Genomic DNA, 23,411 nt, shown 5'->3' with positions numbered 1-23,411 from the left:
CTGCCGCCCTTACCGGCAAAGTTCTTGGTGAAGACGAGGGTGACGAGTAAAAAAAAAAAAAAAAAAAAACGGTGCCGCTGCGGCAGCGCAGCCCGGCCGCGGCCCCGCCGTCACCGCTGTCGGTGTTGTCCCCGCAGGCCGGGCGGGCGCCGCCCGTCCCCGGGGAAGCCCGGCGGCGTGAGGCCGCCCGCCGCCGCTGCTTATGCAACACATCATCGATAACCACCCCGACATGGCCACGGCGCTGCTGGCGGGCGAGAAGCTGAAGGAGCTCATCCTGCCGGGGCAGCAGGATGACAAGGCGGGCGCGCTGGCGGCTCTGCTCCTCCAGCTGAAGCTGGAGCTGCCCTTCGACCGCGTGGTCACCATCGGGACCGTCCTCATCCCCATCCTCCTCGTCACCCTCGTCTTCACCAAGAACTTTGCCGGTAAGGGCGGCAGGACGGGCAGGGTCGTGTCCCAGTGGCTGCTAAACGAGGCCACTGGTGCTGAGAGATGTTAGCCAGCCCTCGCTTTGGCGGGTGGGGACAGCGGGAGGGCGGCAGCGGCCACTGCCTAAGAGCCATTTGTGCTCAGGAGGCGGCCACTGCCCTTCGTCGTGGCGGGCAGGACAGTGGTGTTGCCCTGGCGGGCAGGGCAGTGGTGTCGCCGTCCTGGCCGCTCCCTAACGGGGAGAGCTGCTGCCTCTTGCCTTGGCTGGCGGGCGAGCGGTGGGGAGGGATCCCCAACCACCCCCCTTGGCGAGCAGGCCCGGGTCACTGGCCTGCAGGCAGCAGTAGCGTGGGGAGGTGTCCACTGCCCAGCAGCAGCTGAGAGCTGGCATGGGTGACACAGCAGGCTCATGCTTCTTGAGGTGGATCCTGGACAGGTCCTGAGCTGGACCCTGGCTGATGTCAAGTGTTGTCCTGATGTTACTTCAGGCATCCACAACGTGAGTGCTAACTGGCCTGCCAGGGAAAGGCTGATGCTTTCATGGAGACTGATGCTATATATGGAGCCCCAGGCAATGTGCTTTGCCGTATTGTGACAGTGGAAATCCTTGGTGTCAGTTTCTGCTGAGGGCCGACATCTTGCATAAACTGGTAACAGTTTAAAAAGCCTGGTTTGAGTGCCCATCACCACCAGTCTCAGAAGGTCAAGTTTTGGTGAGCCTTGAAAATTACTGATCCAGTAAACTGTTATGACACCTTTTGGGCCGCTATTGAATATGTAAACATTGTTTTGCTGTATGGATTATAGGCTTGATGAGTGTAGCTGCCAGTGCATGACTGCTTTTAATGTTCCTTGAGGCTCCATACTGAAGATCCATGGGAAATTATTAGCACTTTAATGTACAGGACTGACCTGGCAGTCTGTATCTTGTGAGGTTGGTGAGAATTGGCTGTATTCAAACCAGAATCAGGCTCTTGCTTTGCATGCTGCTTTGGGATTGACTTCCAACACTTAATATCCTTAATACTTGTTTTCATTATGAGGTAAAGTTAAATCACCTAGAAGAATAACTGCTTGCAAATGGAGTCTGGAGATTTTTCCTAATTATAGTTAAAACTTTTTCGATCTACCTCAGTTTTTAAAAAACATAGATATAAAGCTCAAGATCTTAAGCCACAGTTAATAAGAACCTCATCTTTTGGATGGTCTTCTGGAGGTATCTTGGAGAAACCATGTTTACAGGTCACATGAAAACTGACTCTTCATAGCAACTGAAAGGCAGGTTTCAAGGTCACCCTTGAGGATCCTCTGTGGAATGCAAGAGTTTTGTGATCCCTTCCTCTGTAGAGAACTAAGCTAATAAAAAGGCAATCCTACAGCAGCTCACGAGAGTACATACTTACACATATGTTTTCATACTGTTTGAAATGTACAGATTTGAACCTCAGTAGGCCTAAAGACAACCTTGGATGCAGGCAAGGTCATGTCCCCCATCATGTGTGTTCCTTGACATAGTGCAAGATTCCTAGGAGAAGCCCTTTGATTTGACTCACTGCTTGGTCAGCCAGCAGTAACTTGCTCCATATGAACAAGTCATCTGAGACTGCAGATTGTGGAGGAAGAATCAAGTCTGAGACTCAGATTTATACAGTGGATGTCCCTCTCCAAGGCTAAACTGTAGTCCACACACATACAGAAGAAAGAGAGCCTATTTAATTTGCTTGCATCTGCCTGTATTTCCGCTGCTGAGTTTATTTTGTGCTGTGGAAGACTATTCTCTAGGCTGATAGTTGTGTTCCAGATTTGTTTTTCAGAAGGACTGAAAACAATATCACTTATGCTTACTTATGGGCTGTGTATGCTGATTTGACCCAGTAAGATAGAGAGCAGATAAAGTAGCCTATTGTCTCCTGCTGGGACAAAACTTACAAGGCAACACAGAAAAAACACCCTTATGTCTCTGGGAAAATGTGGGATAACATTTTTCTCTCATATGATGGTGTATTTGTTCAGATGGTCTGCAGTTAGAAAAATAATATGAGAAAAAGAAAAAAATTATGCAAGAGAATGTAATAGAAATTCTTTAGAGGTCTAATAAAACTAGATACTTTTTTTAGGCTTGAGTCAAAGAGTTCAGGGTTAGTGAATTCAATTCTGCTTCCACGGAGTTCAAGAGCAGAACTTACATTAATTTTAATGTGATCTTAATCAGATGTTGCTCTTTTAACAAAACAGTGTTTACTCAGACTTCTCTACTAAGTCATGCTTGTCCAGAGATACTGACCCTGGTAATAGCAATAGTTCAGCTGGATTTGTACTTACTACTGATTCTACAGTTTGTGTTTTTTCACTCATACACTGTCACTGATCTTGAAAAAATTCTAACTTTGTTTGCTTTGGATACTGCTCCTTCTGTGCAATTTAACTAGTAGCTATGCAAGTACAAACTTTGCTGATGTAATTGAGTAAAGTACCTACTGCCCCTTGGTTGTGAATATCATAGTAGCTTCCCAAACTTTGCTTTGGGCCCTTGTATGCTTATCTTTACTTGCTATTATTTCTCATTCTGTTAATGATATCCAGTGCAAGCCGTGTGAAGATACCATCATGTCACTAAATTGAAAACAAACCCCTTTTCTGGGGTCTGTACCATCTTACTTAATCAGTATCGGTAAAACTTTTGGAACAATGATGTGTGCACTTGAGACATTAAAGTGTAGTTGTCTAAACGCAGTGGTTTCTCACAAAACCTTTTTGCTGAGGATTGGAAGAACCCTCATGATCAGTGGGTAGAGGAGATATCTCACTGATTGACCTTTGAGTTTATGTATATGCAAAGTGTAGCTTAAAGTGCAGTCAAGACCAACTATACAGTCTGTCCAACAAGTGTAGTGAGAATTGCTTGGCCAAGCAGGGTGGGTGTTCTGCCCTGGGGCTCTGCGGAAGGCACCCCACCATCGTGGGAAGCCTGGGAGTCCCCAGGCAGCAGTAAGTCTTCTGGGGCCAGAGGCTGCAGGGAAGCACATATGAAAGCAAAGGTCAGCCCTACAACAGAGGATGCAGGAAGAGCATGGTGTTTATGTAAAAGATTGTAATTGACAATCTTAAAAATCATTATGTCTGTAGTATAATATATTGTTTGCTGTATTTTTCCTGTGGCTGAAGATAAAGTTATTTAGTTAATTCTGTTGTTTTAGTGCCGTGGGCGAAGTCATTGTTTAGGTAAATGTGTGTGCTCTTCATGTAAGTGATTTGTTTGCCCATGAATTGGAGTGTTCTGATCTTTACATCTCTTTTGAGAAATTACATGACAAATGTCATTTTAGTAGCATAAGAGCCAAGACCTAATTGTTTAGCAGATACTATGCCAATATTCTGAAAAAATCACAATTCATCTGAACTTAATGTGTTACAAAAGACTTTAAACTAGATGTTGTGCTTTTCTTCTCTTAAATGTATCATAAAGTCATAGAATGGTTTGGATTGGAAGGAACTTTAAAGATCATCTAGTCCAACTCCCTGCCATGGACAGGGATGCCTTCCATTAGACCAGGCTGCTCAAAGCCCTGTCCAGTGTGGCCTCGAGCAGTTCCTTGAAGAGATGGGAGATCCACAACTTCTCTGGACAATCTGTTCCAGTGCCCCACCACTCTCACAGTAAAAAATTTCTTCCTTATATCCAATCTGAAGCTGCCCTTTTCGTGTTTAAAACCATTGTCCTGTGATACAGGCCCTGCTAAAAAGTTTGTCCCCATCATTCTCAAAAGCCCACTTTAAGTACTAAAAGGCATCAGTAAGGTCTTCTTGGAATCTTCTCTTTTCCAGGCTGAACAACCCCAAGTCTCTCAGCTGGTCATAGAAGTCCATCCCTCTGATCATTTTCATGGTCCTCCTCTGGTCTCATTCAGGCAGATCTTTCCTGTGCAGAGGGTTCCAGAGCTGGATGCAGGACTGCAAGTGGAGTCTCACGAGAATAGAGTAGGGGGCTCTCGACCTGCTGGCCACCCTCCCATGTTATGCAGCCCTGGATGCTTGGTGTCCTTACAGTCTGACTCAGGGTGAAAAAAGGGGCTGTCATCTTTGGTGTGCTTTTGCCCTATGAATGAATCTGTAATGTAGCTAAAATATATTGGGAGATAAGATTTTGTTTCCATACTTCACTACTAGATGGCAGTGCATTTGGGGTGGAATTGAACTCTGTGCAGAGGGAAGGCAAAGACACACTACCAGGATGTGCTCCTGGAAGTTAAATTCAGGCTGCAAAGGAGGCAGTAAGAGTCTGACCATTGATTTCAATGGGGACAAGAGTTCACTCTGATGGCTGAAGTAAGATACGATTCTTTCCACTGGCCTCCACTTCCTAAACTTTTTCACAGGAGGAAAGAAAGTCACTAGTAGCTAACCTCCTACACTGTTATTTCTGAGTCACCTAATTCTCCTTTGTTTTTCAAGCAAACCAGTGTGATTCCAGAAAGGACACCCCTAGAAAGTTAATTAAAATAAATCCATGAGCCATATTTATACTGAGCATAAGATCATCATAAAGTCATTGAAGAGCAATATTCAGCTGCCCAACAGAAAGAAAGCCCACGTGAGCAGTCACAAAAGAATTTCTAAAATTCACCCATGAACAGACTTTGTATAAAACCGGCATATCCTCTGTTTAGAGGCCAGTGTATGATGACCTTGAGGATAATAAAGAAAGTTTTTCTCTCACCTAGTGGACAGAATCTTTATTTAACTGTGAGTTTCCTGGTTTCCTGGAGTCACAGGGCTCTTGGCCCTGGTGACCATGACTACAGAAGGCAGCATAGGCTAAAGGAATCCTCTCCTATAACAGTGTCCTTGATGAGGTAACAATCCGTGAAGTTGGTGGTCCCAACAGAACTTTGGTTTTCTTTGTTTTTGTTTGAAAATTACTGCCTTAAAGACAACAACTAAATTTTTTTTGTTTAAATATGAGAGCAAATGTGTTTGAAATTGTGTCAGAACAGTGACATAACCCCCATCGCACCCTGTATAGTCTTAGGCATCTTCTGGAGAGCTTATGCAGGTGTATATGCAGTGCTTTGCAGAGGTCCATGCTTGTATTTGACCCTGTGGAGGTTTGATTTCTCATACCTAGTTTTTTATTTCCTAGAAGTTAGTTATTCCTGTGCAAACTAGAAGTAAAACACAACCAATATGAATGGAGAGTTCAGATTTGATAGTACTGCTCTGTCCCAGTGCATGCATAGGTGACTGTACCAGGAACTGCCTGGTGGTAAAGCAAATTTTTTGTCTGTAAGTATAGGTTGTCGCTTTTGTCTTTCCGTTTTAGCTGCATTGAATGCTGCTGGATTGTTCCCTTTCCTACAATAAAGGTTTTGGGGTTCTTTTTATTGAAAGTGTTTCTTTGTTAACCTAAGTCAGTCTCAGGTTAATACTTAGTGAAAGAAATGGTAACACCAAAGTTGTAACTAAGAGTTAGAAGGTAAGGGTTTAAGGTACATAGTCTTAGTCTAGCTATAGTCTGTGTTGATTTTCAGAAATGGATTTTAGTTACAGTGTTTCAGTATCTCCTGTCAAGGCATGGTCAGTCTGGAGTGATATGGATATAGATAAACAGGATTAGTCTGTCAGCCTTTCCATTTTCACTTCCTTTCCAAAATGCACAGAATGTGGAGTATTAGACTGCAACATTCACTGCCAGTTTTAAGTGGGTCTGTTTGATGTTCTATGTGGTTTTTATCCTTCAGTCTCCCTGGTTTTGCCATGGTACTAGAGCACACAGTGCACAGCCACAGGTAGGATGCTGCTGGGTCGGCAAGTGCTGTATCCTGTCCTCCCTGAGTGGCAGTGGTGCTGCCAGCAGCAGGTGGAGCCTTTTGTAGTGAGCATCTCATGGCATTTGCTGAACTTCCAAGACAGGGTTCTGTAATCCAGTAGATTAAGAGACACTTGGCTTTCATGATGTGCTGCTTAGTTTTTTTGTATCGCTTAAGGTTTTTGTGAGTGGTTTAAATATTCCAGTTCAGTGTTGTGCTGGGTTCAGAAGCAACCCCATCAATAATGTCTGTGGGAAGTTCTCTCTGTAAGGGATGAGAGAGTAGTGGGTTCCAAAGGAGATTAAATTGCCAGCTTTGTTGTGTTAATTTCACAATATTGAAATATTTTGGTTTCCAAACTGATGTTGTCACAGTTATTGCTAAGTCATATCCCTCTTGTACAGTGCCTCATGCTTTCTCTTCACAGAGAATTATTCTTTGCATTTTGCAATCATGTTTGCTTTTCCCACCAAAGCTGTTAAATGTCAGTACTTTATTAAAATAAAGCAAAGCATTCATCCAGTTGATTTTTATATTTCAGTCAAAAGCCAAGCTTTGGTATTGGTTTTCTTGCTAGGTCCTTAAAACAGTGCCTACAAAATACAAAAAAAAATTGTTCAAAAATACTGTATTTCTATGTCTCTTAGCAGTTATATAGTTCAGCCCTCTACCATCCTTCTGCTAGAAATTTTTCATAAGAAAGCAATGGAAGGAAATAGTAAGTTTAATGAAGTGTCAGTTCAAGGTTCAAGGTTTTATTTTCTGTTTTGTAATTATTTGCATAAGCAATGCTTACATTACTGTGTAATACAGTATATGCATGAGTTCAATGTCTTTTTCACTTTTCACCCTACAGGATGTTTGAAATAGTATATGTCAGATTTTTATATTATGAGATGCAGTTTTATTTTGCATTTCTGGTCAACTTTCCTAATTTGTATTTCGTAAATTGTGGCAGGATATTTACATATGCTTACTTAGGTGAGTTACCTAATAGATAGCTTTTGATATAACTCTCCATTTTTTCTCTCCAACTGCACTTAAAGAAGGTGAAGATGACATTTTCCCAAGTGACCGTTGTTAGTGCTAAGAGTAGAGAGCCAGATTGTTTAATGTATGACAAACTGACGACACCAGTGCAGAAATTATTTCTGAGGTGATATTAGCAGAGAAAAGAGAATTTAAGGAGTGTCACAGTACTACTTAAGTGCTTTCTTGGCACATATTTTTAAAAGAACTAAAATGGTAAAAGCACCCACAGGCTGACATCAGTTCAGCTGCTGGCTGTTTGCATTGCTGATGGAATTTTTCCCAAAGGATAAGGGCAGTTTACACACATACAAACACGAGATGTGCACAAGATAAACTAGCTGAGACTCTGAGTCTTGACCATTTAAAGATTTTGCAGTTAAACAGGTGAATGGTAAATAGAAGGGTATTCTTGAGGAAATGCATGAGCCATACCTGTGTAATCACTCCACTGCAGTTCCTAGCAACTGCAGATATTTTTCTGTCATAAATTCCATTTCTCAGACTTCATCAACACACATACATAATCATTTTTTATGTTTCTAATGACCCTGTTTGCATTATTAAACCCTTCATTTTTTCAAGAGTCATATGTGGGAAGAGGTCCAAAATATGGATGAAATTTAGCTTACAACATGCTTTCAGAGAACCAACAGATTTAACCAGATGGTCAAAAATATTTTTGTTTAAGAGCTACTTAATTTATTCACCTTTGTCAAGAGGAAACCTTGTGAATAAATAAGAGTAAGGTCAAGACTGTTTTTCAAGGCTACCCTGAAGTATTTGAGGCTCTTTGTTGTCTCTAAACTAGATAGAAATCACGCATCCATGATGTATAGGATATTTCAGCTTGTGTGGTTTCTTAGAGCTATAAAAGTCTTCAGGAAGAATCTGCATCATCGCTGAGTTCCTTGGGTTCTCTCAGTATTAAAAATAGCTGCAGTGGACATCCTCAGTATGTATACATGTTTAATTACAAAAGCTGAATAATTTCACAGCAGACTGGCATGATTCTTGTAGATTCCTTTTTTCCCCACATGATACAGGATTTATTCTAAGAAAAACATTGAAATCAGGGAACATATTTACATCATTGGGGATTTTGTCCCAGGCATGTATTATACTCTTGCATTTCAATGGGGAAATGCAGCTGTTCATGACAATAGCAAGCTTTGGGGATTTGTTTGCTTTCCTTTAGTGGCACCAAGCCTGTAATGCAGACTCAAAGCTCCTGGAGTAGCGCTGCAGCCAGGTGCTGGGATGTGTGGTGTGGTTTGTGCAGCTCAGAGCTCAGTGACTATTTCTGGAGCATTTTAGTTTTATGATGAAGTAATTATTTCACATTTTGAGGTTGAGGTACCTTACCTTCTGTGAGATGCATGTTTTCTTCAGGAGGTGAGGAGACCTCCACACTGGAACTGGCAGAGCCCCTGGGAGCCTTGGGTGGCGGATTCTTCTGTCTCTGCTGTGATGAATTGAAATAGTTCTGATACTTCACAAAACCCAATTTCTCTACTCACGGAGGAACTGGTTTTCCAAAAGCACTAGACCAGACATCTCTGTCCTCTAAATACTATGTTATTAAAATAATGTTATTACTTAATGAGATAACTGTTGGTCTTTTCTTCTTTTTCAATATGGACTTTTCCGGGTGCTGTGTTTAAGCCAAGAGGTACTTAATACAAGCCATCTTTTTAATTTCTAGTCATTAAATAACAGTAATGCAGTAGAATGAACCTGCTGTTTCTTGTTGCTTCCTGTGGTTGTATTTTGTACTTGACCCTTGATTTAAGAAGCCAGCATTGTTCATGTATCGTTGGTTTCACTGGATTTTCATGATTCATTTCATTTCAGCATTTATTCTTACAGTTTACTTCGGGTATTACTCCACATTATCATACTGTCTGAGTGCATGTAGTTGCTTTGGGGTTTCATCTCTAGAGGGCAATTTTTGACCTTTGCAAAACATTAAAATATTGTTTTCACACCTTACTACTTCTCCTATGCACAAGATCTGTACATCACTGAAATTCCACTCACCTCCTCATGTAAGCGCTAAATTTAGAAGTAAATGTTATTCAGATCTCTTTTGTAGGACTGGCTGCGTGGCTGAATTTCATTAATTATATTTAGATTAATACATTCCTTTAAATTCAGATCTAACCTTCCCTCAAATCCCGGCGTCAATAGTCCAGTCACTATAAATAAGCTCCCTTTTCAGTGACTTTACCATGGCCACCACATGGTAGATGGCAGCTCATTATTGAGGAAACATTCCTCTATAGGAGCAGCCTAAGGGATTTCGTTTAAGTGTTTCTGCACCTTCCACATAATAGTTGCTATTTCCAACATACCAGACAAGCAGGAGCAGGTGCCTTTCCCTCCTGACTAACCTGGGCAGGTGTAAAAAGCCTCAGATTGCAGGTAAGGGTGAGCATACCAGCTACTTTTAGAAGAGCCAGTATCTATTACATACAGGGAATATGTTCTGTAAGTTTATATCTACACTAGGAAAGTGCATTGTTAATTCATTGATTCTACAGATCCAAAATATATGCAGTTCAAGCAGCTGTCCTGCAAGGCAAAAAGACCCAAAGTGGAGATACAGGGAGACCTGCTGCTACCCTTGCAGTGCAGTTACCCTTGTGGTACCTATCAATCTTTGAAATTGCTTATCTACATCTCACTCATTATGACTAATTCTTATAGATTATAGGCCAATAAAAGCTAATAGCAGCAGTGGTTTCCTATCTCATTTTTTCAGGGACTCTCTTTTCAAGATTTTTTTCTTAAACAGGACAAGTGGTTTCAGAGATTGGGCAAAAAAGGCTTACCTTACCTTGCTGATCATGGAGAAATTTGTACCTTAGGAAGACTTCATGGGCATGGAACCTGTATTCAGATTTGGAAAGAATATTCCCTAAGAAAGGTAAAGGTATCGTCTTTTCATTTCAGTAAAACTAGTAATTCTTAATAATTAGCTTGCCAAGTTAAGGCTTGGTTTTCTGGATGTTTTCTCATTCATATGAGTAAACTCAGGGAGTTCAATAGGACTGTATGACTAGAGTTGATACACAAAAGTAATTTCAGGGATCCATCCTTACTCTGTACTAACTTCTAACCTTTAAACATCCTTTAAATAAAGTAGTTGAAATAAACTAGTTAAATTGAGTTTTTCCTTTTGCTGACAGTTAATTTGGGTATTAGCTAGCATTTGTTAAAATCATTCAAAGCAGACTTACATATTCCTTGTGGGCTGTGTGACTGGGATAGAAAACATGTATACTGTTTAGATAATATTTTACTTTCTTAGACTACATTTTCAACCTCAGTAACATGAATGTTTTTTATTCTTTTTTCCAGAGAGAAGAGGATCCAGGACATTTCTTCTTTTCCATTTAAAAATTGCTGAAAAAGTACTAAATAAATTATTTCTGTTTCTGAAAATAAACAGTTTGCTACCTGCTTTCTTGTGCAATCCTTTTAGGAAGATTAATGAGGCATGTATGTCAGATTGCTTACATGTATGTGCCACAAAGCAGTTTGATAAGGAATACCCTTGTTAAATACTGGCATTTATTGCTGAATTCAGGGAGTTTCTAATTTATTTTGTCTGTTAGAAATGCGTGTACTGGGAAGTGATGGGCAGGGAGATTCAGAGATTCTACCTAAACATTGAATTTCTCCTTAGAGACAAGTGAGAGGGACTGCACAAGGAGTGCTGCAGAGATCTTGACTGGATTGCCAGCTTATCTTCACAGGCAGGTTGGGCACAGGTATGAGGATGGTTTAGCAGCTCTCTTCAAGGGGGCAGAATGCCAGTTGCTAGGAAGCACTAGGCTAGGGTGAGTCTGTAGTATATTTAACTCAGTAAGTGTACTTATCAATATACTTACCTAATACTTAGCTTGGGTCTGCAGCATGAGTGTTGAGACACTTGTCCAGGGGCTGGGAGATCCAGCCTGTTCAGCAGCACCAATCACCAGTACTGCTGCCTATATCCAGTGTGAGGTAATGGCAGTCACACTGAATGCTTACTAGATCCTTGAAGGAATCTTCACACAAGAGGCATACTTACCTTTGCCTTGGTGTAACAAGCACAAGATTTTTCTTTTTTTTCATTTTTGAATTATATTTTCTGAAATCTGTTTCATTTTCTCTGTCTGCTGTTGGAAAATTTTACTGTTTCTTCTGTGTTACTCAATTACTGCACTGAAATGCTAAAATCATGTATTTCAGTGGGAAGATTAATGAGGTGTGATTTCTTTTTCTAGAGTAAATGCATAAAGCTGGAGGTCACAGGAGGCATATGCTGTTTGTTATCATGGTTTATATTTTGCTTTGGGCAAATATACTGTATTCCACTGGGAATGCAGTAGTTACAAGAAGTCATTTGCCCAGTTATGTAGGAGCATATACTGTTTATTAGTAATATTTTCTTTTCTTTGTAATGCCTACCAAAGCATTCTAAATGTGTTGTCCACATTTACTTAAATAACTTTTGCTCATAATAATATTTTAGAAGCTTTATAACTACAGCATCAGTTCTTCAAAGAGAGATGCATGTGACAATTACCACGCACTGTGGTAATCACATAGACTTAAGGGAAATGCCCAATGCATGCAGTTCCGTAAGTCTTTTCAGGAGCAGGTCTGACTTTGTACAACATTGAATGCTAAGAGATTGTCACTTTTATCTTTAAGTGGTGAGTGTGTTAGATGCGATTCACTCACTTTCCCAAGAAGACCTGTAAAATCTTGACTTTGCATAGACAATGGAGAATGATGCCTATCTAGAGTTTCACCATATCTTCTTGTCAGTGTCATTTCTGTGTACCATAAACCAGGCCACATTTCTTGCAAAGTCTTTCTTGTTATAGATGGGCAAGTACACACATGTATGCACACACACACCCCCCCACACATGGCTTCCTTGGTGAGCTGTGCTTCTGGCATCTCTTCCTTCATTTGAGATGCCGTAGTGAGGCCTGAGCTCTAGCCACGTATATGTCTGTGATAGCCTTCTAGCTGTATTTTACTGGATGTGTTCTTGGTGCAACTGGCCATTGCATTCATTTTTGGAAATGGCCATTTCTCAAAAATGAAAAAATTACTGCTGCATGGATCAGCCATTCTTGCTGGACATGACCTAAAGAAGATGAAAATTCACTTTGAGGACAATCAAGCATTGTCCCTGCCTGAGCAGGATGCACAGGCAGGTTGAGTAGCTTCTGTCTTTCAAGGTTTTCAGACTGACAAAGCCTTAATCAAGCTGGTCTGAAACCAGTCTTGACCCTGCTTTGAGTGGGATGTGGGACTCAGCATTTCTATGATTCTGCATTGGAGTATAACTTCAGGAAATGGTGTAGGAACAGCTGTCATCAGATTTTTCCATTGGCAACTCCATTTCCAGATCTGAGATTCATTTCTGTAGTGGGAAGTTTTACAGGAGTTGCAACCCCAAACTTCAGCATTCCATCCCCTTTCTTGAGGAATCCATAACCTGGAGTATTATAACTCCAGTTTGAAATTTAGCAGGAGATTTATTTTTCTAACATATTTTCACGCCTAGTACTTGCAGCCTGAAAAATGGTGTTTAATTCAGGGCCTCTCAAAGAGGCCAGTCAAAGGATTATTGAAGTATATGGAGGTTGGGGAACTACTGAAAGTAGGTGGCTGACCTTGGATTGGGAACAGTCGGAGTGGGAGCATGTGCCTGCAGGAAGCCCACAAGCATTTCTACAAGCCTTTTCTAAAAGCAGTAGACTTGACAGCTCCTATCTTCAGTACTTTGACTTCACTCCTTTCCATACTGTCTGCTTAGATTTTTTCTAGAGTATTTTTGAGCACAGCCCCTTCCTTTTCCCTCCTTGAAATGTCTTCTGCACCTTGAGTGTCTTCTGCAGCCATACACTTTCATTCCCCTGAGGTATGACTTCTATACCACAATACCTCCTGCAAGTCACTTCTCTCCATTAAAGTAATACTTAAAGTGATAGGATGAGATGGTGCAGAATGGAGCATGTGAAAAAACTTAGCTGCTGAGGGATTTTAATCTTTCAAGTGGCATAACACAATCAGTTATATTACACAACTAAGTAATTCTGTGTTGATTATTTCATCTTGATTGCATGTCTGAAAAATGCAGTGAGATCTCTCTCCTACCTTATCCTAGAGGATAGTTCTGTGGATTTCTAGAAGCTACTTAGGTGCATAGTGAGCAGGATAAAATGTATTTATGTACAATTGTTGTAAACATCTGACATATTGAAAAAAGGGAAACGAAGCTTCTTAGTGTGCATGCTTAGGCTTAAATTAGTATAAAAAAACTCATATTACCATAAAGGACCTTTTTTCCCAGTGTAGTAATTATTAGGAATATAGCTTTCAAGGAACAGAGGGGCAGATTATTTTTATGGGCTTTAGACTAGACAACATTTTGAGAGGGTGACCAATCCACTTAGCCATAATAATGGCTATGCTTTTAAAAAATTCTCTTTACAAGACCTTACTTCCTTGTATTTTTCCTACACAACTGAACAGTTACACCATACACAATTAAATTGTGGCGTCTCAGGAAAAAACTGTTTCATGGTGGCTGGAATGGCTATATGAGAAAGGACCTTCATAAACAGCTTAATAATTTTCAGGGTGCAAGAAGAGTATCAATAGGAACTGTCTATATTTATAAATATTAAGTTAAAAGCAAGTAATTTTTTTTTGTATTGCATGATCAAACATCAGAGCTATGGTTTTAACACCTCTGCAATCTTTTTTTAATGCTACTTACCTATCAGGAGAATATTGTAAGACCAAAAAAAAAAAAAATCTGCTGTGCCTTCTTGAAATTGCATTAAGCAGGGGTCTCACAGCTAAGTGAGTTATATGTGTGAGAACAACTTGTTCCTCTGCTGTCCTCATCAGATCTGCATGTTCAGATCCAGCTATGTGTTATTGCCAACTTTCATAACGAACAGGATTATTTATTGACGTGGTGGGGTTTTTTTCATTAATTAATGATGGACACAGGCTGCAGTAGAAAAGAAACAGTTCCATACACTACCATACCTGGATCAAACACCTTCAGGGTGTTTTTTAAATGCCAGGTTAAATACTGCCATTTCCTGAGAGGTAATATTCGCAAAAGCTAACTCAAACCCTGGTGTGGATCCTGCTTGGCAGCCTCTTGTCAATGATGAGAGACAGGTTCTTTGTCCAGGCAACAGCTAAATGAGTCTTTTGCTTTGGATCAGTTCAGAAGGGAATTCCTCTCTTCTCCAGTGTCTGGACAATTTTCTAGAAGAATGAGCTTCCAAGTCTGATTGTATGCTTTGTGAGTCAAGTTCTGTGGCGAGAGGGTTAAGCTAAATATCCCTGTGGAGTAACTTTACCAAAATTTATGGCATTCTCTGACAGTGAATAGGGCTCAAAGATAATGCCAAGAGAGGTTGTGGCAGCCCCATCCCTTGAAGTGTTCAAGGCAAGGTTGGATGGGGTTTTGAGTAGCCTGGTCTAGCAGAAGGTGTCCCTACCCATGGCAGGGAGGCTGGGACTAGGTGATCTTTAAGATCCCTTCCAGCCCAAACCAATCTGTGATTCTATGATTCTGTATTAGAAAATACTGTTTGAATAAAATTGTGTTGTAACCCCACTGCTCCCACTTCAGTCAGTTATCAGAAGTCCAACTGACTCCACAGAGGATTGGTTTTCATCTGAAGGGTCTTGGGATTTACATATCATGCAATGAAAATCATGCCAATTTTACAAATATGCAAAGAAAATTCTAGACTAGTATCAACAAGGTACAAAACATTGACTAAGCGTGGGACACCGTGCTCAGGTGGCCAAATAAATTAGAGGTCTTTTACAACCTCACAGGCAATTGATAAAAACATGTTTATTAGAGGAGAAGAGAACAAATTCTTGTAAATTGACACTTGCTTTTCCTACTGGTTGGGACAGCCTCATTTTATAGCCTGTAATGCAGCTGGTCAGTCCAAACTGGACTTGTGAAGTTCTTCAGACTCGTTTCACCAAAGCAGTGGCAATGGATAGAGTGCCAAGTTAGTCTCTCAGTGACCTGTCCAATGTGAACGTAAATGTTAAGACATTTTCATTTGTTTCTTTTTTTTCATTTATAATAGAAAAATATGTTGGATTGTTGTTGTATATATATACAATTTTGGTGAAAGTCACCCTAGCTTTTGGGTCTCGGTGAAGAGAACTGAAAGAACTGTTCAGTTTATTTGATGGTAGCAACTCATGCATGAATCCAAAAATAATCCTTTTGGCTGATTTGTAGGAATACTTGTTGTTGTTTTCCCAAGTATTTGTGATGTTGAGACCTAGGAGAAATGAACCCATGTATGCCGCAGGAAACTTGGTTTCAAATTGGAAAGTTTTACTGGGCTTAGGGATGCCCAGTTCAAAAAAAATCTGCTTATGAGAAACATAGCAGGCTGCTTTGCCTTTTTTTTTTTCCCATGGGAACATTTTTACATAGGAATCTGTTTGGTCTCCTGGGGAATTCTACAATAAGTCTTAGATAGTAGGAGATTAAATTTTTTGTATGCATCCCATCATGGGTAGGGTTGGGAGGGCATGTAATTCTGAACCAAGGGAGTCAGTGGGCCTTTTTCTTGTAACACGTCTGTAAGTACACAAAAATAGTCTAAATGGGAATACTTTAAGCTCTCCTCTGAGACTGAAGTTAGATGATTTTAAAATAGTCTTCAAAAGCCATATTAAAGAATTTGCAGGGCTTACTCACTTTACATGCTGTCTTGAGTAGCAACATTTATTCTGTCAACTCTGATTAAGCTGGTTGTATTTTTAGGAAAGAATCCTCACTGAATCACTTTTTTAAAAAAAGACAATTTTTGTGCAGTTCTCAGCATGTAAGTCTCTCTAGGTCACGGAAGAGGTTTATACCTCCACACCAAAGAACTAACTTTTGATTTGCTCACACGTGAAAAGTAACTGGTCAAGTAAGGAGTCGTTTGTTAAGCCAGAAAGATTAGGGGGAGTTGCCTGTCAATTTTTAATATTTTACTTGTTATCAATATGAAGTCATTTGTTTTCGTCTTTATTATTAAGAGAAAAGTGCCACCACTCTCTTCCAGGGAGCTGTTCTTGATCTGAATTGTAGACTACATTCAGAGCTGGAGCAAGCTTGGTGATCTTGAGTGATTCTCAAGTTAGGAGAACATGCCTCCTCCTATGGGTCTCATTCTGGGTTTTTTAAAGTGTACCAGAACACTGTAAAATATATTCTCTTTGTTCTACCTGTCAAAACATGAAAACATGGTGTTCCTCTTTGAACAGGCTGTCTTCATAATGGTCATTGTTCTTTGGGAAATTAATGCTGCTTTTGCTTTCACAAGTTTTTCTCTCTTTCTAGAAAAAGAGTATTGTATTGTATTGCTAGAAAAAATTTGATCATATAAGAACATAATTTATCTACTGGGTCAGGATAAAAGTCCCTTTATCTCAACATCCTGATCCTGATGGTAAAATACAAATGTTTACCAAGGAATGTTAAAATAGACAACTATATGGCGTAATTTCCATTGACAAACCCTTCCACCTTCCAACAGAATATGACTTGAACATTTCCTGAGAGAAAAATTGCATCACTGTGTATTTAGTAATGCTTGCTATACTTTTTCTTCTATTACTTTGTCTGATTTCTTTCTTGATCCACAGTATTTGTTTATTCTGTAGCACTGTCTGATGGCAAGTTGCATTTAATTGCGCGTTGTGTAGAAAAACCCAGTGTTACAGTTTTAAATGTAGAATTAAATTTTCATACCGATAAATAGTTAACACACCAGATTCTGTCCTGGTCAGTCACACTTTAATTCAAAAATACTAGCTGAGAGGGATACAGTTGACTAAATCATTGTATATCTTGAGTTTCATTTTTGTTCTACCATATCAAATGAGTTGAATTTGTCAATAATAATTAGAAATGATGCCTTAAGCTACATCTAACTTTTTTCTGTTTAGAACAATGTTTAGCTGGGATGAACCTTAAATTTCATCTAAATTTCAGCATTTGCATGGAACATCCTCAGCTACTGACTTTGTAGTGAATACCAGGTCTTTTAGCTTTACAGAGTTCATGTCACAGTTGCTTAGGATATTGTTTTCAGAGAGGTAATTAAACCAAAATACGTATTTCTTGCTGATATTTCTAATTCAGGTTCATTCTAAAACTTTCAGGTAAATAGTTTTGCCTTAGGGCTTGTGGGGATATGTGCAGCCTGAGCTGACTAATAGATGTGGAGGGCTTAATGGTCATGTAAAGATACAGTAAAAATAAAATTGATATAATTTGAAATGTTTATTTTCCAGAGCTCCTTTTGTAGGTTAAATGCACAGCAGTGACTTTTCTCTCTGTTATACAGAGGAGCCAATATACTGTTACACACCACACAACTTCACCCGCGATCAAGCCTTGTATGCCAGAGGATATTGTTGGACAGAATTAAAAGATGCCTTGCCAGGAGTTGATGCCAGCCACTGGCCCTCCTTGTTTGAGCATAAGTTCCTACCTTATGCACTGCTGGCTTTTGCTGGGATAATGTACATTCCAGCTCTGGGCTGGGAATTTCTGGCCTCCACTCGACTGACTTCAGAGCTTAATTTTTTGCTTCAGGAGATTGATAACTGCTACCACCGTGCAGCTGAAGGGCGCGCACCAAAAATAGAGAAACAGATTCAGTCCAAAGGCCCAGGGATAACTGAGAGAGAGAAAAGAGAAATAATTGAGAATGCAGAGAAAGAAAAAAGCCCTGAGCAGAACTTGTTTGAGAAATATCTGGAAAGAAGAGGACGAAGTAACTTTTTAGCTAAGCTTTATCTTGCAAGACATCTGTTCATCATCTTTTTAAGCATCATACCAATCACATACTTATCCACCTACTATGCTACACAGAAGCAAAATGAATTTACATGTGCACTAGGGGAGCCTCCAGACAAAACGAGCAGCTCCAAATTGCACATCAGAGTGAACTGTAAACTGCCATCTGTCCAGCTCCAGCGGATTATTGCTGGTGTAGATATCGTTCTCCTCTGCTTCATGAACTTGATAATCCTCATCAACTTGATTCACCTCTTCATATTTCGCAAGTCTAACTTCATATTTGATAAACTGAACAAAGTTGGAATAAAGACCAAGAAACAGTGGCAGAAATCCCAGTTTTGTGATATCAATATTTTGGCCATGTTTTGTAATGAAAATAGGGACCACATAAAATCATTGAACCGTCTGGATTTTATTACAAATGAAAGCGATCTGATGTACGACAATGTGGTACGCCAGCTGCTCGCAGCACTGGCCCAGTCCAATCACGATGCCACTCCAACCATGCGTGATTCAGGGATTCAGACCATAGACCCAAGCGTTGATCCAGCAGACATTGATGCTAATGAACAACTCATCATTAAGAGACCAAGGAAGAAGATGAAATGGATCCCAACTACCAACCCCCTTCCCCAGCCATTCAAGGAGCAGTTAGCCATTATGAAGGTTGAGAACCATAAACCTGATAAACCGAAGCCTGTGCGGAGAAAAACAGCGACAGACAGCCTTATAGCTCCTTTGTTGGAGTCTGCTGCAAAAACCTCACAGCAATCGTCCGCTCATAAGAGCGAGCCAAACGCCATGCCAAGCACAAGCGGTGAAAAAAAGCACACACGGCACTTTTCCTTGGATGTTCATCCATATATACTTAGTAGCAAAAAACCCAAGCCAGAGGTTCAAGCCATCCCCTCGATGCCTACATCAAAAAGCCAAGAGGGTGGATTTTTAAACCAGGAAGAGAATGTTGTAGTGCATGTTACCTCCTCTCTCAAAGGTACAGTATGCCATAATGCCCATACTATCTCCACAGACCATAACTTACATAGCAATCTTAAGGAACTCAGAGTTTATTGAAAGTGTTTGACCTACCTTGCTAGATTTGCGGATAGCTAGTAATCTCACAGCTTGCAAGCCTCAGAAATAGAGATTCTCTCTCTTTAACAACTATATGGAGGGTAAGGATTATTACAGGTAGAGCTGTACAAAACAGGCTGAAGGCTGTTGGTGTGGGTAATGTTTCAAATGTAAGCAGATTTTCACAACTACAAATGTGGTCATGCTTTGCCAAGGAAATGAGGAGCGTTTGGCTTCCATGATACCCTTCCTGCTCCACCAGCACCTGGCACGTTTCAAATCTGCCTTATTTTCAAGTCATATGGAAACTACTGTGGTAGATGACCAGTACTCTGAGCAGCAATAGCCCCTGAGGAATGTGGGAGACTACTAATGGCAGTTAAAACTGCCTGTGGAAAAAATACCTCTTAAACTACCAACTCTTGGGGGCTGGCATATATTTGTCACCTAGAAAATCAAAACTCAGCTCATTGACGTTGTTCTTCACGCACACTAAATTGCCCTGTGTCATATGTGGACCAGAGGATGGATGGTCTGAAGTGTGGGTGCTGGTCAGGGATTCAGGATTTCTGCCATTCCCTTACCATGTGGCCTCACAGGAGGTGCTCTTTCTGTTCTTCAGTTTCCTCTGTGTGTCATGTAAAGCCTGTCCCTTTCTTAACTCAAAGGAGTGTTTCAAATATATCAATAATTGCTAGGTGCTAGAGTGATGAGGAAAGCCATTTGAGCATTAAGAAAAGTGATAGATCAGTAGATAAACTGATAGACAGATATCTTCTTGTTTATTTTTGTAAGCTACTGACATAAGAAAGAAGGACTATGCAGTTGAAGTTACAGAAAAATCTGTACGTACTTAAAGCAATGGCTCTCATCTCATTACAAGCTAAGACCTCCCTCTGGGCTTCGACAGACTGACATCTACCGTCACCCCACTGCCCAGCAAAGAAGTGATTTGAGGTATAAAAGTTTCTGTCACTTCCAAATCCCTATGCTCCTTAGAGCCCTCCAACTCCCCAATGTGCATGTGAGCTATTCTACAGCATTCCCTATCCAGTCACCTGCTCTGATTTCAACTCCTCGAAACTACTGGGGTTTTCTGGTCTCAATTACCTTCATCTAAATTAGTGCTTGAATATTTTGAGGGCAAAAAATTATTACCGGAGTTTTGGGGCTCTGTGACTCCCCATTCACATTAAAAATTTTCAACTTTGTTTTTGAGTTAGACCTACATTGCAGTCCATCAGGTAAGGTAAACTTATAATTTCTGGAAAGAGACTTCAGTTTATGTCAAATTGCTGAGTTCTTTCTACAGACAAGTGGTTTACAATGTGTAACCACTAGTTTTTCACATTGAAAATATCAGTGCCTTTTCTATTCCATGCTGTGGATTTCAATAGTCATTATGTTTGTTAAAACATTAAATCATAATGTTTAAAAAACACTGGCCAGACTGTAGAGGGGAATAAATATACTTTTCAGTTGGTTTTTTTCCTTCATTTTACAAAAATACCATTCACATAAGGAAGCATGAGCATGCATAGAAAAGAGAGATTTACAAACCCCATTTCTTGTTTGTGCTGTTTCCCTGAGCTTACAAGCCTGTTGTTTTGAAACAGTCCTGTTTGGATTTCTCAAAGGATCCCAAGGAAATTCAGTTTGGGATCCACTTCCTATCCCACTGAAATCAGTGGCAAGACCACCAATGACTTTTATTGGTTCAGGACACTCCTCACTGATAGACTAGAAGGGTGAAAGACTACCTGTCCTTTATCTGGCTGTTTTGTTCTCTTTTAGATACCCCTCATCCTGCAAAAGAGATCCTATACTCATCTGAGACATGCAGAACTGTGCCTGCTGCTGCGGCTTTCGTCACGTGTAACCACAACCATATAGCCACAACTGCTGCTGCCACCAGTATGGCTTTGAACCAGGTCAAGCCAGAGCCAACAGCTGCACTGAGCTGCAACCCAGCCCACCCTTTACTGCACATCAACACGCTGTACGAGGACCATGAGGAGGAAGTTTCAAACATAATGGACAATGGGATTCACTCACCAACTGACGCTGGGGAAATGCTGTCCATCCCTACCCCGAAGCAGATCAGGCTGGCGACGTTTGACGAGCCCATGGCGATCGTGAGCTCGGTGGAGTACTGACGGCCCCGGGCGGCCTCGGGCCAGGCCCACGGCCACGGCAGTGCTGGCCATGGTCCCTCAGCAATGCAACTCACTGCATGAGCATGGAGAGTTTTCTCACAGACTATAGCTTCTGGTAATAACACCAAACAGTTTTTCAGGATCACGTCATAAGCACTGTCAGTCATTTGCAAAATAGAATAAAAATCTGGTGGAAATACACCTTTAACACTAAGACAACCATTAGCTCTAACTCTAAACTATAGCTTCCTGATTTAAAGGGGAATTAGCACAATTTATGAACATTAAGAGTCTAATGGCATGCCACAGCAATTTTAGCAAGTGTTTAAATCGTTTGCATTCAGAATCACTGATTAAAGTTAATATGGAGATGAGGTATAATTTTTTAATGGCAGCAGTTAAATAAGAGTTCTTTTCTAAGCAGGGATGATTTTTTTTTTTTTAATTCAGGATTATGGCAAAGCTATATGCAAGCAAAATTTGTGTTTTATTTGTTTCTTTAGCTCACTGGTGTTGGGCTTGATGGAGACTTAGCTGAAAGGGCCTTACTACCACCAGCATTTAAGTGCAAAAAGATTGATACTCTCAATCTCTTGCATTTATAAATGAAAATACCTGAAGTATGCCCCGCCCTTTAACATGCTTATATGTTTGATGGAAGATGATTAAATTAAGAGTTTATTTTTTTAAATATATTTTACCATGGAAAAAATTACTTTAATAACTTTTCAAACCAGGTGTTACTTTTAACAAAATGTGTAGAAGAGAGTCATTGTAGCTGCTTATTTTTTCACAGTGTATTTATGAACCAGGTTAGAAACTTTCATGGGTGCTTCACTGATATGAAAAATCTTACGGAGGTCATTACAAAATATCTTACAAAATGTGAAACCAGCAAACCTGTTTTCAAATAACACACAGTTAAAGAAGTCTATGAATTTGTTCTGCAGATTTGGCTAGTCCTTGATTCAGCACAAATTAAGGCCATGGATGACACTGAAATGACTCATGTCTAAAGCTAAGCACACACTGAAATGGCTTTGCTGGATCTGGGCTCTAGTGCAGGCAGACAAGAATCCTGCAGTATGTGCTATCACTGAATCAGTATTTGCCATCCTTGGCTCAAAGCACATCTTCATGCCCATCTTCCTATAATTACGGTATGTGTGATTTAATAGAAAATTCTAGTATAACTAAAACGTCTATTAAAAGTGTATCATGCAATAACCATTCTCAGAAAAATTATAGTGAAACAAAAAAGTGACTGTGTTAAAATAATATTCCTAGCTGCATTCAGAATTACAGGCTGTGTGTGTTTGCTTCAAAATTATGTATAATGGTAGAAAAAAATATGCAGCACAAATATGGGACTGAAATCTCGAGTTTATTTTTAATTTATTACCTCAGACATGGATATATTATACCAATATTTAATGAAAATAGCACTGAAAATAAATGCCTATTATTCTGAATATTTTAATGTGTACTACTTCCTAGCTTAGTGTTACAACCCACCTCTAAAGCAGGGTAACTGAGGTTCTTGCCAATAGGTCCCTTGGGGTGGATTAGAGTGAAATGACACTGAATGTACATACATGAGGCAGGTTTATCTTAAAATAATTTTGTTGCACTGGAAAGGAGGTATGTAGCCATTTTGGTTCTTCTCTATACAATTATAAAAATATGGCGAAGAAAATATATAGGGAGAGGAAAGAAAGAGAAGGAAAGGACAAGAGTAGATAGTGGGGAGGAAATATGTCACTGCCCGTGGATCAGGCAAAAAGTCTTGATTGTTGCAATGTATGTCCATGGGTGGAGTCATCATAGCAGTCTTGATCTGTTGGGGTCAGGACCCACACAACAACGAGTTTGACAGCTTATATACATTCAGGCTTATGTGAGAATGCCCCAGTACTTCCCCTGGGGGGAGGTTTTCTTCGGGGGGGTCTTTTGATGGTTTGTGGCCCCTTCTAATGACATGACTGCTTCTTTGGCCCTGCTTCTAACCGTGTCAGTTCTGCCTCCTTAGGGAGGAATACCTTCAGA

At 40.3% G+C, this 23,411-nt stretch overlaps 1 protein-coding gene across 6 annotated transcripts in view; it reads left to right on the top strand.

The window, feature by feature from the left end:
* PANX2 (pannexin 2) overlaps nt 1-22,837 on the top strand; it is a 23,992-nt gene extending 1,155 nt beyond the window's left edge. The window contains exons 2-5 of one of the 6 annotated variants that reach the window (XR_006014434.1): nt 138-428; nt 17,678-19,129; nt 20,005-20,166; nt 21,004-21,028. Coding sequence is in view for 5 of the 6 variants with exons in the window: in XM_042018228.1 (XP_041874162.1) it covers nt 203-428; nt 17,678-19,129; nt 21,004-21,365 (2,040 nt within the window). In the remaining variant the exon portion in view is untranslated. Of the gene's footprint in view, nt 1-137; nt 429-10,664; nt 10,685-17,624; nt 19,130-20,004; nt 20,167-21,003 lie in introns of those variants that run through there. The other 5 variants (XM_042018232.1, XM_042018228.1, XM_042018231.1 and 2 more) reach the window with 5 other exon arrangements.
* The last annotated feature ends 574 nt before the right edge of the window (nt 22,838-23,411 follow it).

The sequence above is a fragment of the Corvus kubaryi genome, unplaced genomic scaffold (genome assembly GCF_017639235.1).
Source record: "Corvus kubaryi isolate FWS band 111438036 unplaced genomic scaffold, C.kubaryi_AGA036_p1.0 137, whole genome shotgun sequence".
NCBI classification, from domain to species: Eukaryota; Metazoa; Chordata; class Aves; order Passeriformes; family Corvidae; genus Corvus; species Corvus kubaryi.
This window is presented reverse-complemented; position numbering and strand designations above follow the sequence as displayed.